The following is a 20,833-nucleotide window of genomic DNA, read 5'->3' as shown; positions in this document are numbered from 1 at the left end:
GACCGAGTGAGACTCCAACTCTAAAAAAAAAAATTAAAAAAAAAAAAAAAGGAAAGCTTTCCTATAATCTTGCTCCACAGTAATAACAAATAATAATAGGCCGGTGGTGGCTCAAGCCTGTAATCCCAGCACTTTCAAAGGCCAAGGTGAGAGGATTGCCTGAGTTCAGGGGTTTTAGACCAGCCTGGGCAGAGTGTATATGTATAAATATCATATATTCTGTTCTGTAACTGTTTTTCATTCAACTAATAAGATGTAGAGTATTTTCTTTCTTTTTTTTTTTTTTTGAGTTGGAGTCTCACTCTGTCGCCCAGACTGGAGCGCAGTGGCCGCTCCGGGCCACCGCAGCCTCGACCTGCTGGGCTCCGGCGATCCTTCCGCCTCAGCCTTCCAAGTAGCTGGAATTACAGGCATGCGCTACGACGCCCGGCTGATTTTTTGATTTATTGTAGAGAAGAGATCTCGCTGCCCAGGCGGGTCTCGAACCCGCGGGCTCAGGCAATCCACCCACCTCAGCCTCCCAAAAGCGTGGGATTATAGGCTGAGCCACCGAGCCCGGCTGATGTAGTATTTTCATGAAGCATGGTTTTCTTTGATAATGGAAGCATGATTTAAACAATCCCCGCTGGTGAACATGAGGATCCATCTCAAGCTTTGGCTTTTACAAATAATGTTGCAATAAACAGACACTTGTCCAATTATTGTCTTCAAAGAAATTCTGAATCAAAGTAGAAACTCCACTTTGTATTCTAAACATATCATCAGATTGCCTTCCAGAGACATTATACTAATCTGTACTCCCACCAGTTGTGAAGTTCCATCCTAGCACACATTGGTCATTATCATTATTTTATCTGACAAGTGAAAAATTACTTTTGTTTCTATTTCTTTGATAATCTGTGAAGTTGAACATCTTTTACAAATAATTTTTGCCATTAGTATTTAGTATGAGTTGCTCATTCATGTTTTGTCCACTTTTCTCTTGGATTATTTGTCTTTTTCTTAATGACTTTCTGAATTCAGGTGGATTCTTGCCCTGATCTCTGCTAAAAATATTGCAAATATTACTACCAGTTTGCTTTTTGTTTGCATTTTCAATTTTTCAAACTTAACTTTTCATAGTACATTTTTCTTTTTCTTTTTTGGAGTCTCACTGTGTTGTCCAGGCTGGAGTACAGTGCCATGATCTTGGCTGAGCACAGCCTCAAACTCCTGGGCTCAATTGGTTCTCCCACTTCTGCCTCCCAAGTAGCTGGAACTATGGGCGCACACCACCATGCTTGGCTAATTTTTCAATTTTTTTTTGTAGAGATGGAGTCTCACTTTGTTCCCCAGGCTGGTCTCAAGCTCCTGGCTTCAAGCAATCTTCCTGCCTTAGCTTTCCAAAGAGCTGGGATTACAGGTATAAGACAACATGCCCAGTTGTGGTACATTTTTCTATAGATAAGTATTTATTTGTTTGCTTGTTTGTTTGAGTTGGAGTCTCACGCTGTCGCCCAGGCTGGAGTGCAGTGGCACACTCACAGCCACCACAGCCTCGACCTGCTGGGTTAAGGTGATCCTTCTATCTCAGCCTTCCAAGTAGTTGGAACTACAGGTGCCATCATGCCTGGCTAATTTTTTGATTTATTGTAGAGATGAGTTCTCACTAAGTTGCCCGGGCTGGTCTCAAACCTGCAGGCTCAGGCAATCCTCTCACCTCAGCCTCCCAAAGTGCTGGGATTATAGGCGTGAGCCACTGTGCCTGGCCAAGAAATATTTAATTTTTAAGTACGCTTATTAATCTTTTGTTAATTCTGGGTTTATAACATCTTTATGAAATCTTTTTCTAGGCCAAGATTTTAAAGATAATCTGCAATATTTTCTTCTGGTAGTTTCATGGGTTTTTTTTAGTTGGAGTCTTACTCTGTCAACCAGGCTGGAGGGCAGTAGCACACTCCTGGCCACTGCAGCCTTGACCTGCTGGGCTCAGGTGATCCTTCCGCCTCAGCCTTCCATACAGGCACGTGCCACCATGTCCTGCTAATGCTTTGATTTATTGTAGAGATGATGTCTCGTCAAGTTGCCCAGGCTAGTCTTGAACCTGCGGGCTCAGGCAATCCTCTCACCTCGGTCTCCCAAAGTGCTGGGATTATAGGCATGAGTCACCACACCTGGCCAAGAAATATTTAATTTTTAAGTGTGTTTATCAATCTTTTGTGAATTCTGGGTTTATATCATCTTTATGAAATCTTTATGCCAAGATTTTATTTTATTATTTTGAGTTGGAGTCTCACTCTGTTGCCCACACTGGAGTGCAGTGGCCGCTCCCGGTCACCGCAGCCTCGACCCGCTGGGTTTCAGCGATCCTTCCGCCTCAGCCTTCCAAGTAGCTGGAACTACAGGTGCGCACTACCACGCCTGGCTAATTTTTGATTTATTGTGGAGATGAGGTCTCGCCAATTTTGATTTATTGTGGAGATGAGGTCTCGAACCCACGGGCTCAGGGAATCCACTCACCTCAGCATCCCAAGGCGTGGGATTATTATAGGCTGAGCCACCGAGACCGGCTATGCCAAGATTTTAAAGATAATCTGCTATATTTTCTTCTGATAGTTTCATGGTTTTATTTTTAATGGTATTTATGCTTTGGAATAATATACAGCTCTGATTCCATCTTATTATACGAATGGTTGAATCAATAGCTAATATTTTCTTCATTGTTAAATATATATTATGAGCCATAAATAAGATTTTATTTACTCCATTATCTGTTTACCTGAGATGACCCCATTCAACTACTATTTTATTTCTTCTGCTAATCTGTCCTACAAATAAATATTAGTATAAAACCAGTGCTCTGATATGATCAAATTTCAGCAGTTGGTATTGTCATGTTTTATGTCATGTGGTTAAAAAATAAATCTGTATATTCTTTTCTTAGACATACAATCTGAAGGAGAAAAAAAATGCCAGTCCAGATTTAGGAATCCAAATTTGGATTATGGACACACACCCACACACACACACGTGCCCAGAGATTAAAAACTATTTAGACTTCACACTTACCTTCCAGACCAAATCCAGGTGTCTAGGTTTAGATAGTGTAAATCATTCATCCTAGTTTGCTAAAATAAAAATGTGTTAAATTGGTCAATGTTTTACATCTTTTATCGGCAAAAATTCTGGTTTTAAGTAAGTTCAGATTAAAAATAGACAGTGTCTATTTTACTTAATACTGAAATACTGAAAAACAATGTTAAGTATTAATAAAATTAGCACAGTGTTCTCAAATTAGTATGTCAAAGGGGAAAGGAAGAAATGAATTTAAAGTAACAAGATTTAGATGATAAAAATTAAACTTTGCTGATACTGCACTGAAGTGAAGGATTCTCCTCATTGAAATATGACTTATAATTACCTGTGATTGCTCATATATGGTCTGTTTCAGAAATAGGAGATAAGTTATTCTTGAATGCCATTTTTAATCTCTCAATTATTTTGAATGTTCAATTATTCCACAAAATCTGACAATAAGTTTTATAAGAAGCACTGCACATAAAAATACCACTTCCATTAAAAACACTAACCAAAACGCGTCCGCCAAAGATATAACCTTTATTTCCAAGAACTGCACACGTATGCGCGGCTCGTGGCTGTGGTGGAACTCCACCCTGCAAGCAGAGATCAGAACAGATTGGAAAGACATGAAATAGCTATATTAAAGTCACATTCCTATGCTCAGTATGAGAAATATTTAACCACTATGTGACTATTACCTATGTAATTCAATTAAAACCCCTGATACACACATACATTTTAAATAGTAATAATTGCAGACAAATACTTTTCTTTAAAATAAAATTTATTCTTCCTTATCTTTACTTTTTATAGTGTTTTTCTTTTTCTTTTTTTTTTTTTGAGTTAGAGTCTCACTCTGTCGCCCAGACTGGAGTGCAGTGGCCGCTCCCAGCCCCTGCAGCCTCGACCTGCTGGGCTCTGGCAATCCTTCCGCCTCAGCCTTCCAAGTAACTGGAACTACAGGCGTGTGCTACCATGCCTGGCTAATTTTTTATTTATTGTAGAGATGAGGTCTCGTGAATTTGCTCAGGCTGGTCTTGAACCCCTGAATTCATGCAATCCTCTCACCATGGCCTCCCAAAGTGCTGGGATTACAGGTTTGAGCCACCATGCCTGGCTAAATACTGTATAAGGATTCTTAAAATCAAATTTTAAAAATTCGAGGCTGGGCTCAGTGGCTCAGACTATAATCCCAGTACTTTGGGAGGTCGAGGCGAGAAGACTGCATAAATTCAGGGGTTCAAGACAAGCCTGAGCAACTTGGCAAGACCGCATCCCTACAATAAATCAAAAATTAGCTGGGTGTTGTAGCACGTGCCTGTAGTTCCAGCTACTTGGAAGGCTGAGGTAGAAGGATTGCAGGAGCCCAGAAGGTTGAGGCTGCAGTGGCCAGGAGCGTGCCACTGCCCTCCAGCCTGGGTGACAGAGTGAGACTCCAATTCAAAAACAAACAAACAAACAAACAAAATTCCAAAGAAAGAAAAAATTCTCTCTCTCCCTATCCTTCTGTCTCTCTCTATTACACACATACACACACACACACTATACAGAGTTAATATTAGGAGTGAGCAGTGTACAATGTGATGATCTCAGAAACTCTATAAAACTAAATATTGCTCCAAAATTATTGGTGCCTCAAATTCACAACAAGAACTTCACTCTTGACATGGGCTTCATCTCTTACTAAACTCCTTTTTTTTTTTGAGTTGGAGTCTCACTGTTACCCAGGCTGGAGTGCAGTGGAACGTTCATGGCCACTGCAGCCTCGACCTGCTGGGTTCAGGCGATCCTCTCTCCTCAGCCTTCCAAGTAGGTACATGCCACCACACCCGGTTAACTTTTTGATTTATTGTAGTAACGAGGTCTCACCAAGTTGCCCAGGCTGGTCTCGAACCCCTGGGCTCAGGGAATCCTCTTGCCTCAGCCTGCTAAAGTGCTGGGATTACAGGCGTGAGCTACCGTGTCCATCTTAAAACTCTTAATATTAACTGATAATATTTGTCTATATTTCATTTTGAATAAATATAGCACATCACTTCTTTAAAGAAGTTTTTAATTGGTGGGAAAAGAGAGAGTATAACAGGGAGATGAATGAATAAGATTTAAAGGAAGAGTCTTCTTTGAAATTTCCATTTTTTCATGGTGAACTTCTTTACATATGCATTTCGTTCCAAGTGCTGAAAGAACTCAACATTTTCAGCTCATTATCTACTAATGAACGTGGGCATAGGAAATTTAAGCTCTGTATCCAATATCATCACTTCCTAAATTTTTCAGGCTTAAATAACTGAGGTCAACTTGGTAAGAAATAATCCAGATATTACCTACACAACACTTAAATAAATAAGAACTATTTAAGAATTTTGGTGCCTAGACCTTCTAGCCACACAAAATTTTTATTAGTACCACATGCCTAATGAAAATTTTGGAAGAATTTTTCTACTATATACGTATGCCTCACTGATCTTTCTAAAATGGTATTCTGAGCTTGTCCTTCAGAGGATTCCCATTTGCCCTCATGATAAAATTGGAACTCCTTTCCGTGTTAGTACATGGTCATTTCATGACCTTTTCTTAAACTCATTGCAGGAAACTTTTTTTTTTTTTTGAGTCAGGGTCTCACTGTTGCCCAGGTTGGAGTGCCCTTTCATCTCAGCTTTCCAAGTAGCTGGAACTACCGGCGTGCCCCACCATGCCTGGCTAATTTTTTGATTTATTGTAGAGACAAGGTCTTACTGTGTTACCCAGACTGGTCTCGAACCCCTGGGCTCAGGTAATTCTCTCACCTTTGCCTCTCAAGAGTGCTGGGATAACAGGCATGAGCTGCCATGCCTAGCTTCATTACAGAAAACTTCCTTATTTCTTTAGTTATTTTGAACTACTTACCTACTTTGTAGTGTGTATACTTATTATAAAATAAATATTTAATTTTTCCTTTTTTTTTCTGAGTTGGAGTCTCACTCTGTTGCCCAGGCTGGAGTTGAAGTACAATGGTGCCAACACAGCCACCACAGCTTCAACCTATTGAGCTCAAGTGATCCTTCCACCTCAGGTTTCCACTGGAAGGTTGGAACCACACCTGGCTAATTTTCTGATTTATTGTAGAGAAAGTTCTCACCAGGGTATCCAGGCTGGTCTTGAACCCCTGGGCTCAGACAATCCTCTCATCTCTGCCTCCCAAAGTGCTGGGATTACAGGTGTAAGCCACTGTGCCCGAACTTTTCTTGTTTATCAAATACAATTAATAGCCAACCATAAGCTTTTGAGAAAAATGAGTCTATGTAGTTCAAACAAAAACTAAGACATGGCATTTGTATCAGCCTGCAAGCCTAACTGCATGAGTAATGTACAGTGTTTCTTGGGTTGTTGAAATATGAATATATGAAATATGAAATACTGAAAATATGAAAATAACTCAAAGATTACTATTTCCTATAGGGGCAAAATTCGCAGGTAGGCACACTGTCATTATCCCATTTTACAGATGAAACACTGGAAGGGTTTATCTTAAGTACACAGCTCTTTTATGACAATTATAATGCAAACTCAGTTTTCAACTTCAACACCAATAATCGCTATACTCTAACATGCTGCCTGAAAGAACAGACCAAGAGCGGGAATGCATTTTTTAAACCTTGTTCCTAAACTTTAATACAATGATAAAAAAGTAGAAGCTATGTTTTGGAGAAATGCATACTTTAGATAAAGATTAACTTTGCCGACTTTGTCTTTTTTCAGAAACAGACTTCCTGGTGCCAGGTATCAGAGGTATCTCAGAGCGGCAATCAAACTTGCCTAGAGTAAAGGGAATTTACAAGGCTAAGACATACATTGGGCAAGAATTGTAGAAGTCACGAAACTTATAATTACAAAAGTTATGACCATTCAGAGGGAGAGCAGGTGGGAATTCGATCTTCCAGTAAACTGGGTGCTATCTACAGGGAAGTCAGGGATCCCCTGAAGCTACCCACTGGGAATGCATGGGAGATAGGAGGAGGTGCACCCTCCATTAGCTCTAAGGAATGTCATTCAGGAAGGTGCAGGAGCACTGGGATCCTTGTCATGCCCTTCTCTAGCGGCTATGATAATCACCTGATGTCAATACCTGTGCTTGCCTGCTCATTCATGCAGGCCACCACCCAATCACCTTAATGATCTTCCCCCATCAAGGGGAATGGTTAAAAGGACTCAACCACAAGCAGCCGGTGGCCATTGCCTTGCTAGACTCTGGTGTAGCCATGTGCTTTTCAAGCTATGGTTGTCACCATGCTTCCTGGCTTTGGCCCCCTCCCCCACCTTGGGGAAGTGAATCTTCTCTCTCCCTTCTCTAATTTACTTTTAAATAAACTTTTCTTTCTTTACCTCTTTGTGTGTTGCAATTCTTTGCATTACTCGGATCTCTGGGTTGCAAGTGCACACCTCCAGCTTGCTGGCTCTGGAGGTGCTGTGCCTCTCTCTCGCCATCTATCCACCCATACCCTATCTATGCCCTAACACTGCCTTGCCATCTGTCGCAGTTATTTGGGAATAATGAAGTAATTAAAGAATATCTTGGTCAGGCTTGGTGCCTCAGTCCGTAATCCGAGCATTCTGGGAGGCCAAGGCAAGTGGACTGCCTGAGCCTGCGGGTTCGAGGTCAGCCCAGGCAATTTGGCGAGACCTTGTCTCTACAGTAAAAATCAAAAGAAATCAGCCAGGTGTGGTAGCGCACACCTGTATTTCCAGATGCTTGCAAGGCTGAGGCGGAAGGATTGCCAAGAGCCCAGCAGGTCGACGCTGGGGTGGCCGTGAGACTCCAACTCAAAAAAAAAAAAAAAAAAAGAATATCTCTAAAAAAAATAAAGAGAATAGATGCCAGTTATAACCATGTCAGAAAAACTTTCAGATATAAACAACATACAAATTTATTTGTTAGCCAGGCGTGGCAGCACGCGCCTGTAGTTCCGGCTACTTAGAAGGCTGAGGCGGAAGGATTGCCGGATCCCAGCAGGTCGAGGCTGTGGTGGCTGGGAGCGTGCCACTGCACTCCAGTCTGGGCAACAGAGTGAGACTCCAACTCAAAAATATATATATATATATATATATTTGAAGACACCATAAGGAAAATAACAGTGAAAATATTGTCGGCCGAGCATGGTGGCTCACGCTTATAATCCCAGCATTTTGGAAGGTTGAAGTGAAAGGATTGCCTGAGCCTGTGGGTTGCAGACAAGTCTAGGCAACTTGGCGAGACCTCATCTCTACAATAAATAAAAAATTAGCCAGGTGTGGTGGCATGTGCCTGTAGTTCCAGCTACTTGGAGGGGTGACATGGAAGGATCACCTGAGCCCAGCAGGTCAAGGCTGTGGTGGCCCGTGAGTGTGCCACTGCACTCCAGCCTGGGCAACAGAGTGAGACTCCAACTAAAAAAAAAACGACAGATCTTATTTAAAATTCAAATGCTCAACTGACCAGAAAGTCAATTGATAAGAATAAATAAATATCAGTTAATTAGTTCTAAAGTTAGAGATACAGTGAAGAGAACAAAAGAGCACTGGAAACCTAAAATTCATTGCCTGGAAAAACAGGATGCTCAAACTTTGTAACACTTGCTGTTTTATATAGAACTTTCCATCACTTCTATCAATAGAAATTGGACTGTAAGGAGTTTTAGTCATGCATGCATGTTAGGAAACAACGCTGGTTTTGCCTACTTAATATCCCACTCTGACTGGTACTGGTGAGCTTGTCAGTCACAATACCCTGCTCTGCCTAGAGATGAACCCATGACACAAGACTAGCCAATCATCCTGGTAGCAGCAGGTACTGACCAAAAGAGTGGGATAGTGCCCTGGTAGAGGCAGAATCCTTTTCAAACACTGATATATAGACTTTGAGAGAGTACAACGGAAAGAGCTGCTTGGGTAGCCAGGGCCATATTCCCGCCTATATGAGCCAGTGGATCTGCCATAGACAGAATGAAGCAAACACACCAAGAAAAACAGGGAAAAGCAGACAGAGAGATGGAAAGCATTGTGATAGTGCTGAGTAACTTGCTCCAGTTCCTAAGGCCTAGTCCCCAAAACTCTTCCTTCTTCTGTCAGCCACTCTAACATGCTTTCCAGCTATGTGAAAATTCATTATTGCTTAAACTGACTTGAAGTTGTATTTGTCACTAGCAAATGAAAGCGTATTGAGAGGGTATTTTTGTCATGCTATAATTGCGTGTAGATCTGAATTCAAGTGTTTGTGAAACATGGACTTTTAAAAATAGACTTTGTTATGATAGGACTTTTAAAAAAAGCCTTCATTAAATCAAAACATGACACTTACAGATATGATGATGGCACCCCATTCAAAGATTTTTTTTCTAGAAAACCTTAGCTGACCTAGGTCGGGCATGGTGGCTCATGCCTGTAATCCTAAGGTGGGAGGACTGCTTGAGGAAAGGAGTTCAAGACCAGCCTAGGCAATATAGTGAGACATCATCTCTACAAAAAAAAAAGAAGAGTAGGTGGGACTCTAGGCAGGAGTTACTGTCCAGGGCTCTGATGGCTTTTTTTAAAAAATGGTGTTGGTGACAGTCCTCAAGAGTACTACTGTGATTACAAACCCATTTACAAAAAATTCTAATAACTTAGTAAAAATATGGTTTTTAAAGTATCAATAAATATATGAACATAAAGATAACTTTTTTATAACACTTACCTTAATTTTTGGTTGAAACCAAGCATGTGTCTTCGTGTCAAATACATGGACGTCATTATGCCATCCCCAGAATATCTGCTCTTCCTAAAACAGAAATTTTTAAGAATATTTAGAAGCTTGTTGTAAATTTTATATTATTGTTACAGTTTTGTCACATTTACTGGTAAAATAATAGATATCTTTACAAAAACAGAGTTAAGTGCTACCATAGTCACAGAACTAATGCAGACACTGGTGCCTCACAAAATGTGGCCCCAGGCAAGTGGCACATCACCTGACAACTTGTCTTCCCATAGTATTGCTTGCAGTGAATCACAATTTTACTTGCTGACAATCTTTCAATTTTTCAAAGGATCATCTCTTTCAAAATCGCAGAGAACAGGCCAGGCGCAGTGGCTCAAGCCTGTAATCCCAGCACTTTGGGAGGCCAAGGCGAGAGGATTGCCTGAGCCCACGGGTTTGAGACCAGCCTAGACAACATGGTGAGACCTCATCTCTACAATAAATCAAAAAAATTAGCCAGGCGTGGTAGTGCACACCTGTAGATCCAGTTACTTGGAAGGCTGAAGCCAGAGCCCAGCAGGTCGACGCTGGGGTGGCCACGAGCATGCTACTGCACTCCAGCCTGGGCAACAGGGTGAGACTCCAACTCAAAAAAAAAAAGTTATATTCCTGAAAATTATCAGTAATACTTTAAATAGCAAACCTTTAAAGACATTTCTAAAACAGAAAGCCATGTAGAAACATGGAGAATTTTTAAAAATACCCACAAGGAGGCTGGGCTCGGTGGCTCAGCTTGCAATCCCAGTACTTTCGGAGGCTGAGGCAAGTGGACTGCCTGAGCACGCGGGTTCGAGACCCACCTGGGCAACTTGGCGAGACCTCGTCTATACAATAAATCAAAAATTAGGCTGGGCTCGGTGGCTCAGCCTGTAATCCCAGCACTTTGGGAGGCTGAGGTGAGCAGACTTCCTGAGCCCACGGATTTGAGATCCGCCTGGGCAACTTGGCAAGACCTCGTCTCTACAATAAATCAAAAATTAGCTGAGCATGGTAGCACGTGCCTGTAGTTCCGGTTACTGGGAAGGCTGAGGTGGAAGGATCACCAGAGCCGAGCAGGGCGAGGCTGTGGTGGCCAGTAGCGTGCCACTGCACTCCATTCTGGGCGACAAGAGTGAGACTCCAACTCAAAAATAAAATAAAATAAAATAAAAATAAAAAATTAGTTGGGCGTGATAGCACATGCCTGTAGTTCTGGCTACTTGGAAGGCTGATAAGAAAGGATAGCCAGAGCCCAGCAGGTCAACGCTGGGGTGACCGTGAGTGTGCAACAGACTCCAGCCTGGGCTGGAGTAAGACTCCAACTCAACAACAGCAACAAAAAATACCCACATACAAAGTAATATACATTAAATGTATATATATACATTAATAATGTACAATAATAATATATGCTAGTATAAAGTAAAGCTAAAAAAGACTGTGTATCTTATGGTAGGAACAACAGGTTTTTCTTGGTTTTTGTTTTGTTTTCTTTCTTTTTGTAGAGACGAGGTCTGAACTCCTGAGTTCAAGTGATCCTCTTACCTCAGCCTCCTAAAGCACTGGAATTACAGGTGTGAGCCACTGGACCCAGCCTCAATAGTTTTTACAAAGATCTTTTAACATATTTTATTTTTATAACTCATGACCTCTTTCATTAATAATGATTTATTCTCTAATCAGTAAGAACAAATAGAAAAATTAGTATCTCTACCAACTCACTCACTCTTATTTGAAGGCCAGTCTGAGCTATGAATAATACTAATGGACATATCTAAAAAGAGGTATATGTCAACAATAGCAATTGTGTTAAAAAAAATGTGGTACATATACACGATGGAATACTACGCAGCCATAAAAAAGAACAAAATCATGAATTTCGCAGCAACCTGGATGGAACTTGAGTCTATAATACTGAGTGACCTCTCACAGAAACAAAGATCCGAGTATCACATGTTCTCACTCATATAATGGACCTTGAAAAACATCCAATGTAATACTATAAGAAAATGACTGACAGTACTGGGAAGCTATGGGGGGGAGGGGGATGGGATTAACAGTAGCAAATATCTGTCTGGGGAAGGGGAAACACCTCTTATCAACAGGGTGCCTGAATGAAACGTAATTGTACACCTAACCCTTAACTGTACCCCACAAAGCCATAATAAAAAATATTGATTTAAAAAAAAAACAATAGCAATTGTGGTTAAATATGAATGAAATTTTTCCAAGTTGTGCTAAAGCTTCTACTTGTCTAACAGAAGCATGTATAAGTGATTAATGATGTAAGAAAAAAAATTATTGTGCCAATAGCCATGAAGGTTAATACCACTTTGCCAACTGGATCCAAATCTAAAAGATAGAAAACAGCCGGGCTCGGTGGCTCAGCCTGTAATCCTGCGCCTTGGGAGGCTGAGGTGAGTGGATTGCCTGAGCCCGCGGGTTTCAAGACCCGCCTGGGCAACTTGGCGAGACTTCATCTCTACAATAAATCCAAAAAAAAATTAGCTGGGCGTGGTAGCGCGCGCCTCTAGTTCCAGCTACTTGGAAGGCTGAGGTGGAATGATCGCCGGAGCCCAGCAGGTCGAGTCTGTGGTGGCCGGAAGCGGCCACTGCACTCCAGTCTGGGTGACAGAGTGAGACTCCAACTCAAAAAAAAAAAAAAAAAAAAGATAGGAAACACATTTTATCTCACAGTGTCAAGTACAGCAAAGTGGTAGCTCCAAAAATGAGAAAACCTAGGCTTATTATTTCTAAGACTTCAAGGCTATACTGAATTGGAGGAAAATGTAAACAATGGTTACTCTCTTACCCAAGATGCATCATGAACATCAAAACATTCTTGAAGTTCACTGTGTCTCCTACACCCATAACCACCAAAATATATTAATCTGAAAAATAAATACAGAAAGACACACTTTAAGAGTTCAGTTTCTGGTCTGCTCATAGAAAGCTGAAAAGATCTTTTTACCCTAACAACCTAAACAAATAAACTATAAAATCACAGTTAAAAAAAAAAAATCAAAGAGCTAGAGGAACAAAGAAACCTAAATGAACCAATTCCAAAACGTGATGAGCTCTGTTAGGAAAAAGGAGACCCACAACTGCTTTCATCCCGGATGCAATAACAAGAGGCGGAGGAATCCACAAACAAGGTTTATACAGCAAAACCACTCAAATTGTTAACAGCCCCCTGTATGCTGGCATGGTAAATTAGAATCTTAAGAAGCCTAACCCCTCTTTCTCTCTCTCCAATTTACTTTCTAAATAAACTATAATTTCTAATCTTAAAAAAAAAAGTCATTGCCTTGCTAAGCTATGGTGTGGCCATATGCTCTCTGAACTATGGCCAGGTCATATTTCCTTAAGCTTTGGTCCCTTCCCTTCCCTTGGGGAGGTGAACCCCCCCCGCCAATTAACTTTCTAAATAAACTATATTTTCTAATCTAAAAGCAAAAAAACAAAAAAAAACCTAGCCAGAGAGGAAGCTTGAACCCTCTCCGCAACTCTTGCCCATAGTCTTCAAGGAGGCCTCTGGGTCAGCTGAAGTCAGAGGAGCGCTGAGGGTATTCCCCTGAGACAATCTGAACTTTCATGACAAAAGTTTGGCATCAGGATAGAAGATCTGAAAGAAACAGCTCAGATGCATGCCAAGCCTTCATACCATACGGGGCAGCTACCCTCCAAAGGCCAGGGAAAGATGCAAGGCTGAAAGAGGGCTTCCTGGGTGCAGAAAGCGAGAAGTGGAATCAGAGTAAAGATAACTCCTTAGAGTCCCAACTGTCTACCTACTGATTGGGCTATCAACATAAAGAGGTCAGCCACAGTTTTGAGAGGTAAGAACACAGTTGTGAAGCACCTGAAAATCTCTAGAACATCTCCAGTGCTCAAATATGGGTCCCTAGTAAAGTATTATCTCAAAATATTAGAAAGCAGTAGTAAAATTAAATCTAATTAAAGCTACAACAGGCCAGGCTCAGTGGCTCAGCCTGTAATTCCAGTACTTTGGGAGGCCAAGATGTGGATTGACTGAGTCTGAGGGTTTGAGATCAGCCTGGGCAACTTGGTGAGACATCATCTCTACAATAAATAAAAAATTAGCTGGGCATGGTAACGCACGCCTGTAGTTCCGGCTACTTGGAAGGCCGAAATGCTTGGATTACAGGTATGAGCCTCCATGCCCAGCACACTCCAAATAAGAAAAATACAAAGGAAACTACACCCAGAGGTATAGTTAATCACATTACTGAAGAGCAAAAATAAAGAGCAGATAAAGAAAAAAATAAAACATACTATATAGAGAAACCAAAATACAAATGAGAGTGAATTTGTCACAAAAAAATAAGGGCCAAAAGCAATGTAATAAAATCCTTAAAGTGCTGAAAAAAAAAATCCTGTCAACCCAACTGGTCAAAGAAGGACTTACAGATGAAATCAGAAATTACTTAGAAATGAATGAAAATGAAAACATAAGATAACAAAACTTATGGGTTGCAGTGAAGGCAGAGCTCAAAGGATAATTTATAGCTGTAAATACCTACATCAAAAATAGAAAAATCTAAAAAAAAAGAAAAATCTCAAATTAATAGCATAATTGTACAAATTAAGTAACTAGAAAGACAAGAGCAAACTAAACCCATAAAGAGCAAAAGGAAGAAAATGACAGAGATTGGAAGGGAGATAAAATAGTGAATAGAAAAGCAAAAAAACAAAAGTTGGTTCTTTGAAAAGATCAGTGGAAATCTGCCAGGGGAGAGGGGAGCACACCCCATCAACAAGGGCACCTGCATAATGAACATTTGTACACCTAATCCTGAATTGTACCCCACATATTTAAAATTTAAAAAAAATTTTTAAAAGAAAAGATCAACAAAATTCACAAATGCTTACTTAGCTGGATTGATCAAAAAGAGAGAGAGAGAGAGAAGATTCAAATTACTAAAATCAGAAATGAAGAGGAAATATTACTACTGACATTAAAGAAATAAAAAGGATTATAAAAGAATACTATAGGCCGGGTATGGTCTATACAGTTTCAAGCCTGTAATCCCGGCACTTTGAGAGACTGAGGTGAGGGGACTGCCTGAGCCTACAGGTTCAAGAACAGCCTGGGCAACTTAGAGAGACCTCATCTCTACAATAAATCAAAAAAATTAGTCAGGCATGGTAGCACGTGCCTGTAGTTCCGGCTACTTGAAAGGCTGAGATGGAAGGATCGCCTGAGCCCAGCAGGTCGATGCTGGCTGTAAGCATGCCACTACACTCTAGGCTGGGTGACAGAGTGAGGCTCCAACTCAAAAAAAAAAAAAAAAACAACCAAAAAAGAATATTATAAAGAACTGTGTGATAACCTAGATGTAAGAAAAATTCCTGGAAAGACACAAACTATAAAATATGCCTCAAGAAGAAACAGAAAACCCAAATACACCGCTAACAAGTAAGGAGATTGAATTAATAATCAAAATCCTCCTAACAAAGAAAAGCCCAAGACCAGATGGCTTCACTGGTGAATTCTATCAAACATTTACAACAGAATTTACATCAATCTTTCTCAAACTCTTCTAAAAAATTAAAGAGGAGGGAATACTTCCTAACTTAGTCTATGAGGCTAGTATTACCCTGATACCAAAGGCAGACAAAGATACTATAAGAAAATATACTATATCTGATTAAGAATTATTATCCAAAATATATAAAGAATTCCTGCAACTCAACATCAAAAAGACAGACAATCCAAATTTTTAAATGGGCAGAGGACTTGAATAGACATTTCTCCAGAGAAGGTATAAAAATGTCCAATAAGCACATTGAAAGATAACTAATATCATTAGTCACTAGGAAAATACAAATCAAAATTACACAGAAATACCACTTCACACCTACTTAGATGATGATCATTAAAAAAAAAAAAACTGGCCAGGTGCAGTTGCTCAGCCTGTAATCCTAGCACTTTGGAAGACCAAGGAGAGAGGATTGCCTGAGCCTGGGGGTTAGAGACCAGCCCGGGCAACTTGGTGAGACCTCATCTCTACAATAAATCACAAAAACTTGCCATGTGTGGTGGCATGTGTCTGTAGTTCCAGTTACTTGGAAGGCTGAGGCGGAAGGATCACTGGAGCCCAGCAGGTCGAGGCTGCAGTGGCTGTTAGCGTGTCGCTGCACTCCAGCCTGGGCAACAAGTGAGACTCCAACTCAAAAAAATATATACATTTTTTTTTGACTCCAACTCAGAGAAAAAAAACCAAAATAGTTGTCTCCATGTTTATTCTATGATATGGCTCTTATGAGGGTTTGGAACTGTCATTACCATAGGTGTCAAAATAAGTTTAAAGTTATATCTTGAAAAAATTCATACTTTCGATTTTTCTCTATTTTAGCCAAAAGTTGTTATCCTTACTTAAGTGCAGTTGCTGCATTACCTGTCTTTATAGACCCAGCAGGAAAGTTTATCACGTGGCGTGGGTGGTTGTCCTTCAAAGTTGGTGATTTTTTCCCAAATGTAGGTTCCATCTCTTGTTCGCAAATTAACAAAATAAAGCTTTTGAAAGATAAGAACACTATTAGCAGACAGGGTAGTTAAAAATTAAATCTATATCAGAGGGAGTTGTGATGCAAAAATTAAGACGATTACTTTTTTCTTTATAATAGGTAAAGTTTTTACTTATTAAAACTTAAAAATTGTAGAATCAATAAAAATGAGATAGTGTTTTAGAAGCAAGAATAATATATAAAACATAATAAAATGGGTCTTTTTCATCTACTCTTGCCCAGTGAATATCAATTAAATCTGTAGTTAATTCTGAAGCAGAAAGGCATGGAAGAAGCAAAGAACAAGACTGTTGTACCTTCAATCTATCTTAAAAGCTTTATAATTATACATTTAAGATTTTCTCGGGGGGGGGCACACCTCATCAACAAGGGTACATGCATAATGAACATTTGTATAACCCTGAATTGTACCACACATCTTTAAAATAACAAATAATTTTAAAATTTTTAAAATTTCTATTTATATCTTATTTTTAAAATATTTGTAACTTGAGATGAAATGACACATTAAATATTATATTTGTGACACTCCTGAATAAAAAGAAAGCATTACTCGATTGCTGTATCCTTTGTCATCATATCCTCCAAAAATGTACAACTTTCCATTAATGCAAGCACCACAGCTTCCTGACATGGATGTAGGGAGCTCTCCTTCCATGAGGTGCATTCTCCTGCGGTGAGAATAACATGGAATCCTGTAACTTTCCAGAAAGACAAGTTAAAATTCTCTTTGAACTTCATGAGTACTTATTTCAGTGAAAATTGTCACTGCCAATTACAATTACAATGCAATGATAGCCAATACTGTAAAAATTCTAAGAAAATTCAAGATAAAGACTTTTCAACCTGCTAGGGAAAAAAAAAATCACAAAAATTTCACACACCACCAGAACTGGGAATTAGTAAAATAAAACAAAGTCTTCCGAGAGTGTGAGTCTTGAGAGGAATGATAAAGAGCAAAGAATGGAGAGGGGAAGAAAGTAGGGAAAAGAAAGCACCACAAATAATAAAGCAATGAAAGAAAAGGAAAGGGAGACTTCATAAATGTTGTGGAATGTTCTAATGGTCTCAAATACCCGGAAGTCTATGAAAACATTTATAACAGATATTAAAATCAGTCATTCTGCAATTTAAAAATACTTACCACAACCCACTATCAATATCATAGGTCCAAATTTCATCATTAGGCAAATATACTTCATTGTCTTCAATAGACTAAAAATACAGAATACATAAAATGATGTTTAACAATTACACAGTAACAAATAGTTCCTCAGGGTAAGAAAAATCGCAATTAAAAACAAAACACAAAATGAGGTTCAAAGATTTTTTTCAATATAAAATAAAATAGATCAAAAGAGAAGGGAAAAAATACTTTTCTGAAACTGGGAAAACAATGAAGGTTTATAATAAAAAATAGTAAGCATATGAGTCTCAAGAAAAAGACTTTAGGGCAGTTAAAACTTAAAATTTGGTTTTGAGTAAGAGAAAATAGCAAAACAATAAGATTTAAGGCAGAATATTAAAGATTATAAAGCCAGGAAGAAAAGGAATACCAAGAAAAGGGCAGTACACTTAGAGTCAAGGGAAGGAATTAAAGAAGGACAATTTTTAAGGATATAATTAAGAGTACAAATACCTTGGACTCACTGAACCTATTTTTTTAGTGGCTAATATATGCAAAGCTTAGTTCTAGATATTTATTCATTAATTCTAGAACATAAATCTAGTCAAAACAACTCTGAATTTGAATAATCTCTAAAGAAGCTGATAATATAAATAAAATAGTACATTCTGACATTTATGATGAAAAGAAAAACAAAAAATAGTATAAAAATCTTTTTTTTTTAAGTTTAAAAACACAGGGGTTAGCCGGCATGGTGGCTCATGCCTGTAATCCCAGCACTTTGGGAGGCAGAGGCAAGAGGATTGCCTGAGTCCAAGGGTTTGAGACCAGCCTGGGCAACTTGGCAAGACCTTGTCTCTATAAGAAATCAAAAAAGTAGCCAGGCGTGTGCCTATAGTTCCAGTTACTTGGAAGTCTCACCTAAGGCTGAGGTGGCTGTGCCACTGCACTCCAGCCTGGGCATCAGAGTGAGACTCTGATTCAAAAAACAAAACAAAACAAAACACATGGGGTTAAAAACAATCCTTTACATAAATCTCTCATGATTTCTTAGATTCTATAAAATAATTAAAAAATAGCTAGAGATTTAAGATACTTCAAGAATTTCTAAAACTATAAAATGCATAAATCATTAACATGTTAAGTAGATTTAGCTGTTTCTCATTGTTATGCTACTTAAATTTAAAAATAAGCCAGCACAGGTGCTCACGCCTATAATTCTAGTACTTTGGGAGGCCAATGCAGGAATATCGCTTGAGGCCAGGAGTTTGAAACCAGCCTGAGGAACAGAGCAAGATCTCATCTCAAAAAACAAAATAAAATAATTAGCTGGGCATGATGGTGCACATTTGTAGTCCTAGCTTACTTGGGAGGCTGAGGCAGGAGGACTGGATCACTTGAGCCCAGAAGTTTGAGGCTGCAGTGAGCTACGATTGTGCCACTGCACCTTAGCCTGGGTAACAGAGAAAGATCCTGTCTCAAAAAAAAAAAAAAAAGTATCTTGATTACCAGAAATCTGTCTCTCTGACACACACCAGAAATATCTTTGTCTCTCTGACACACGGACACACACACACACACACACACACACACACACACACACACACACACACACATGCACGTGCACACAAAATAGAAAACTATTGAAACAATTGAATTAGTTTTAAGAAAACTAAACTTTCACTCACTTCTGACTGAGGAATCCATATCGGATGGCTAATTAAACAAAAAATTATAAGAAGGGGAGTTAATTGTATGATCCTAAGGTTTAATGACACCAGGTTCCAAGAAGCTTCATGTATATACCTTTATAAAAGAAATATTATGAAAATAAATTGTCATCATTCTGTTTAAGTTCCCTTCTGCTCTTAGCACATATAAAAAGATTCTGGGCTGGGCTTGGTGGCTTAGACTGTAATCCCAGCACTTTGGGAGGCCAAGGTGAGTGAATTGCCTGAGCCCGCAGGTTTGAGACCCACCTGGGCAACTTGGCGAGACACTGTCTGCACAATAAATCAAAAATTAGCTGGATGTGGTAGCGTGCGCCTTGTAATTCTGGCTATTTGGAAGGCTGAGGTGGAAGGATCACCGGAGTCCAGCAGGTCAACACTGGGGTGGCCAGGAGCGAGCCACTGCAATCCAGTCTGGGCAACAGAGTGAGACTCCAACTCAAACAACAAAAAAAGATTCTGTAATGGCTGGGCACAGTGGTTCACGCCTATAATCCTAGCACTTTGGGAGGCCGAGGTGAGAGGAATGAATGCCTGAGCCCACGGGTTTGTGATCAGCCTGGGCAACTTGGCGAGACTGCATCTCTACAATGAATCAAAAAATTAGCTGGGCTTGGTGGCATTTGCCTGTAGTTCCAGCTACTTGGAATGCTGATGTGGAAGAATCACCTGAGCCTGGCAGACCGAGGCTGCGGTGGCCCTGAGCTTGCCACTGTACTCCAGCCTGGGAGACAGAGTGAGACTCTAACTCAAAAAAAAAAAATTCTGTACTATAATAGATACTGATGATTCTGTACTACATGGTACCCACTATCCCTTGAAACTTCACCTTGCCTTTGCACATTACGCTCTAAGCTTCCTTCAGTTTCTAAACATCTCCAAGTTCCTTGCTGCAATAGGACCATTCATATGTTCTCTTTTCTCCTTTTGCAATGCTCTTTCAGAATTTGCCTAATTACTCACTCTTTGGGAATCAGTTTAAATGTACTTCAACTTCTTGTCTGTGTAAAATAGTTTAAGGATGGCTGGGCACAGTGGTTCATGCCTATAATCTGAGCACTTTGGGAGGTTGAGGTGGGAGGATTGCTTGAGCCCAGAAATACGAGAACAGCCTATGCAACATACCAAGACCTCATCTCTACTAAAAAAATTTTTAAAATTAGCTGAATATGGTGGTGTACACCTGCAGTCCCAGCTACTCAGGAGGCTAAGACAGGAGAATCGCTTGAGCCTAAGGGGTAATGGCTGTGGTGAGCTGTGATCACGCACTACAGCTAGGGTGACAGAAAGAAACTCCGACTCAAAAACAAACACTGTCATCCACAAAATAAGTACCAGGCTCAGATGACTTTTACCAATGAGTTCTACCAGACAGCTGAAGAACAAATAATCCATATAAAAACTACTCCAGAATACAAAAGAAACACTACCCAATTCACTTATGACCATAGATGTATAAATCCTAAAAAATAATTAGCAGAGATAATTAGGAATATATAAAAAATATACTACAGCCGGGCTCGGTGGCTCAGCCTGTAATCCCGTGCCTTTGGGAGGCTGAGGTGAATGGATTGCCTGAGCCCGCGGGTTCGAGACCTGCCTGGGCAGCGAGACCTCATCTCTACAATAAATCAAAAA

The 20,833-nt window shown here is 39.8% G+C and overlaps 1 protein-coding gene across 1 annotated transcript in view; it reads right to left on the bottom strand.

Annotated features, from left to right (window-relative positions):
• Nucleotides 1-20,039, bottom strand: part of KLHDC1 (kelch domain containing 1) — a 37,220-nt gene extending 17,181 nt beyond the window's left edge. The window contains exons 1-8 of the mRNA XM_021717959.1: nucleotides 20,007-20,039; nucleotides 17,484-17,554; nucleotides 16,893-17,010; nucleotides 16,210-16,328; nucleotides 12,603-12,681; nucleotides 9,749-9,832; nucleotides 3,570-3,653; nucleotides 3,049-3,107 (exon numbers count right to left, since the gene is read on the bottom strand). Of these exons, the coding sequence (XP_021573634.1) occupies nucleotides 3,049-3,107; nucleotides 3,570-3,653; nucleotides 9,749-9,832; nucleotides 12,603-12,681; nucleotides 16,210-16,328; nucleotides 16,893-17,010; nucleotides 17,484-17,554; nucleotides 20,007-20,039 (647 nt within the window). The remainder of the gene's footprint in view (nucleotides 1-3,048; nucleotides 3,108-3,569; nucleotides 3,654-9,748; nucleotides 9,833-12,602; nucleotides 12,682-16,209; nucleotides 16,329-16,892; nucleotides 17,011-17,483; nucleotides 17,555-20,006) is intronic.
• Nucleotides 20,040-20,833: the final 794 nt, after the last annotated feature.

The sequence above is a fragment of the Carlito syrichta genome, unplaced genomic scaffold (genome assembly GCF_000164805.1).
Source record: "Carlito syrichta isolate Samal-C Ts95f unplaced genomic scaffold, Tarsius_syrichta-2.0.1 Scaffold311588, whole genome shotgun sequence".
Taxonomy (NCBI): domain Eukaryota; kingdom Metazoa; phylum Chordata; class Mammalia; order Primates; family Tarsiidae; genus Carlito; species Carlito syrichta.
This window is presented reverse-complemented; position numbering and strand designations above follow the sequence as displayed.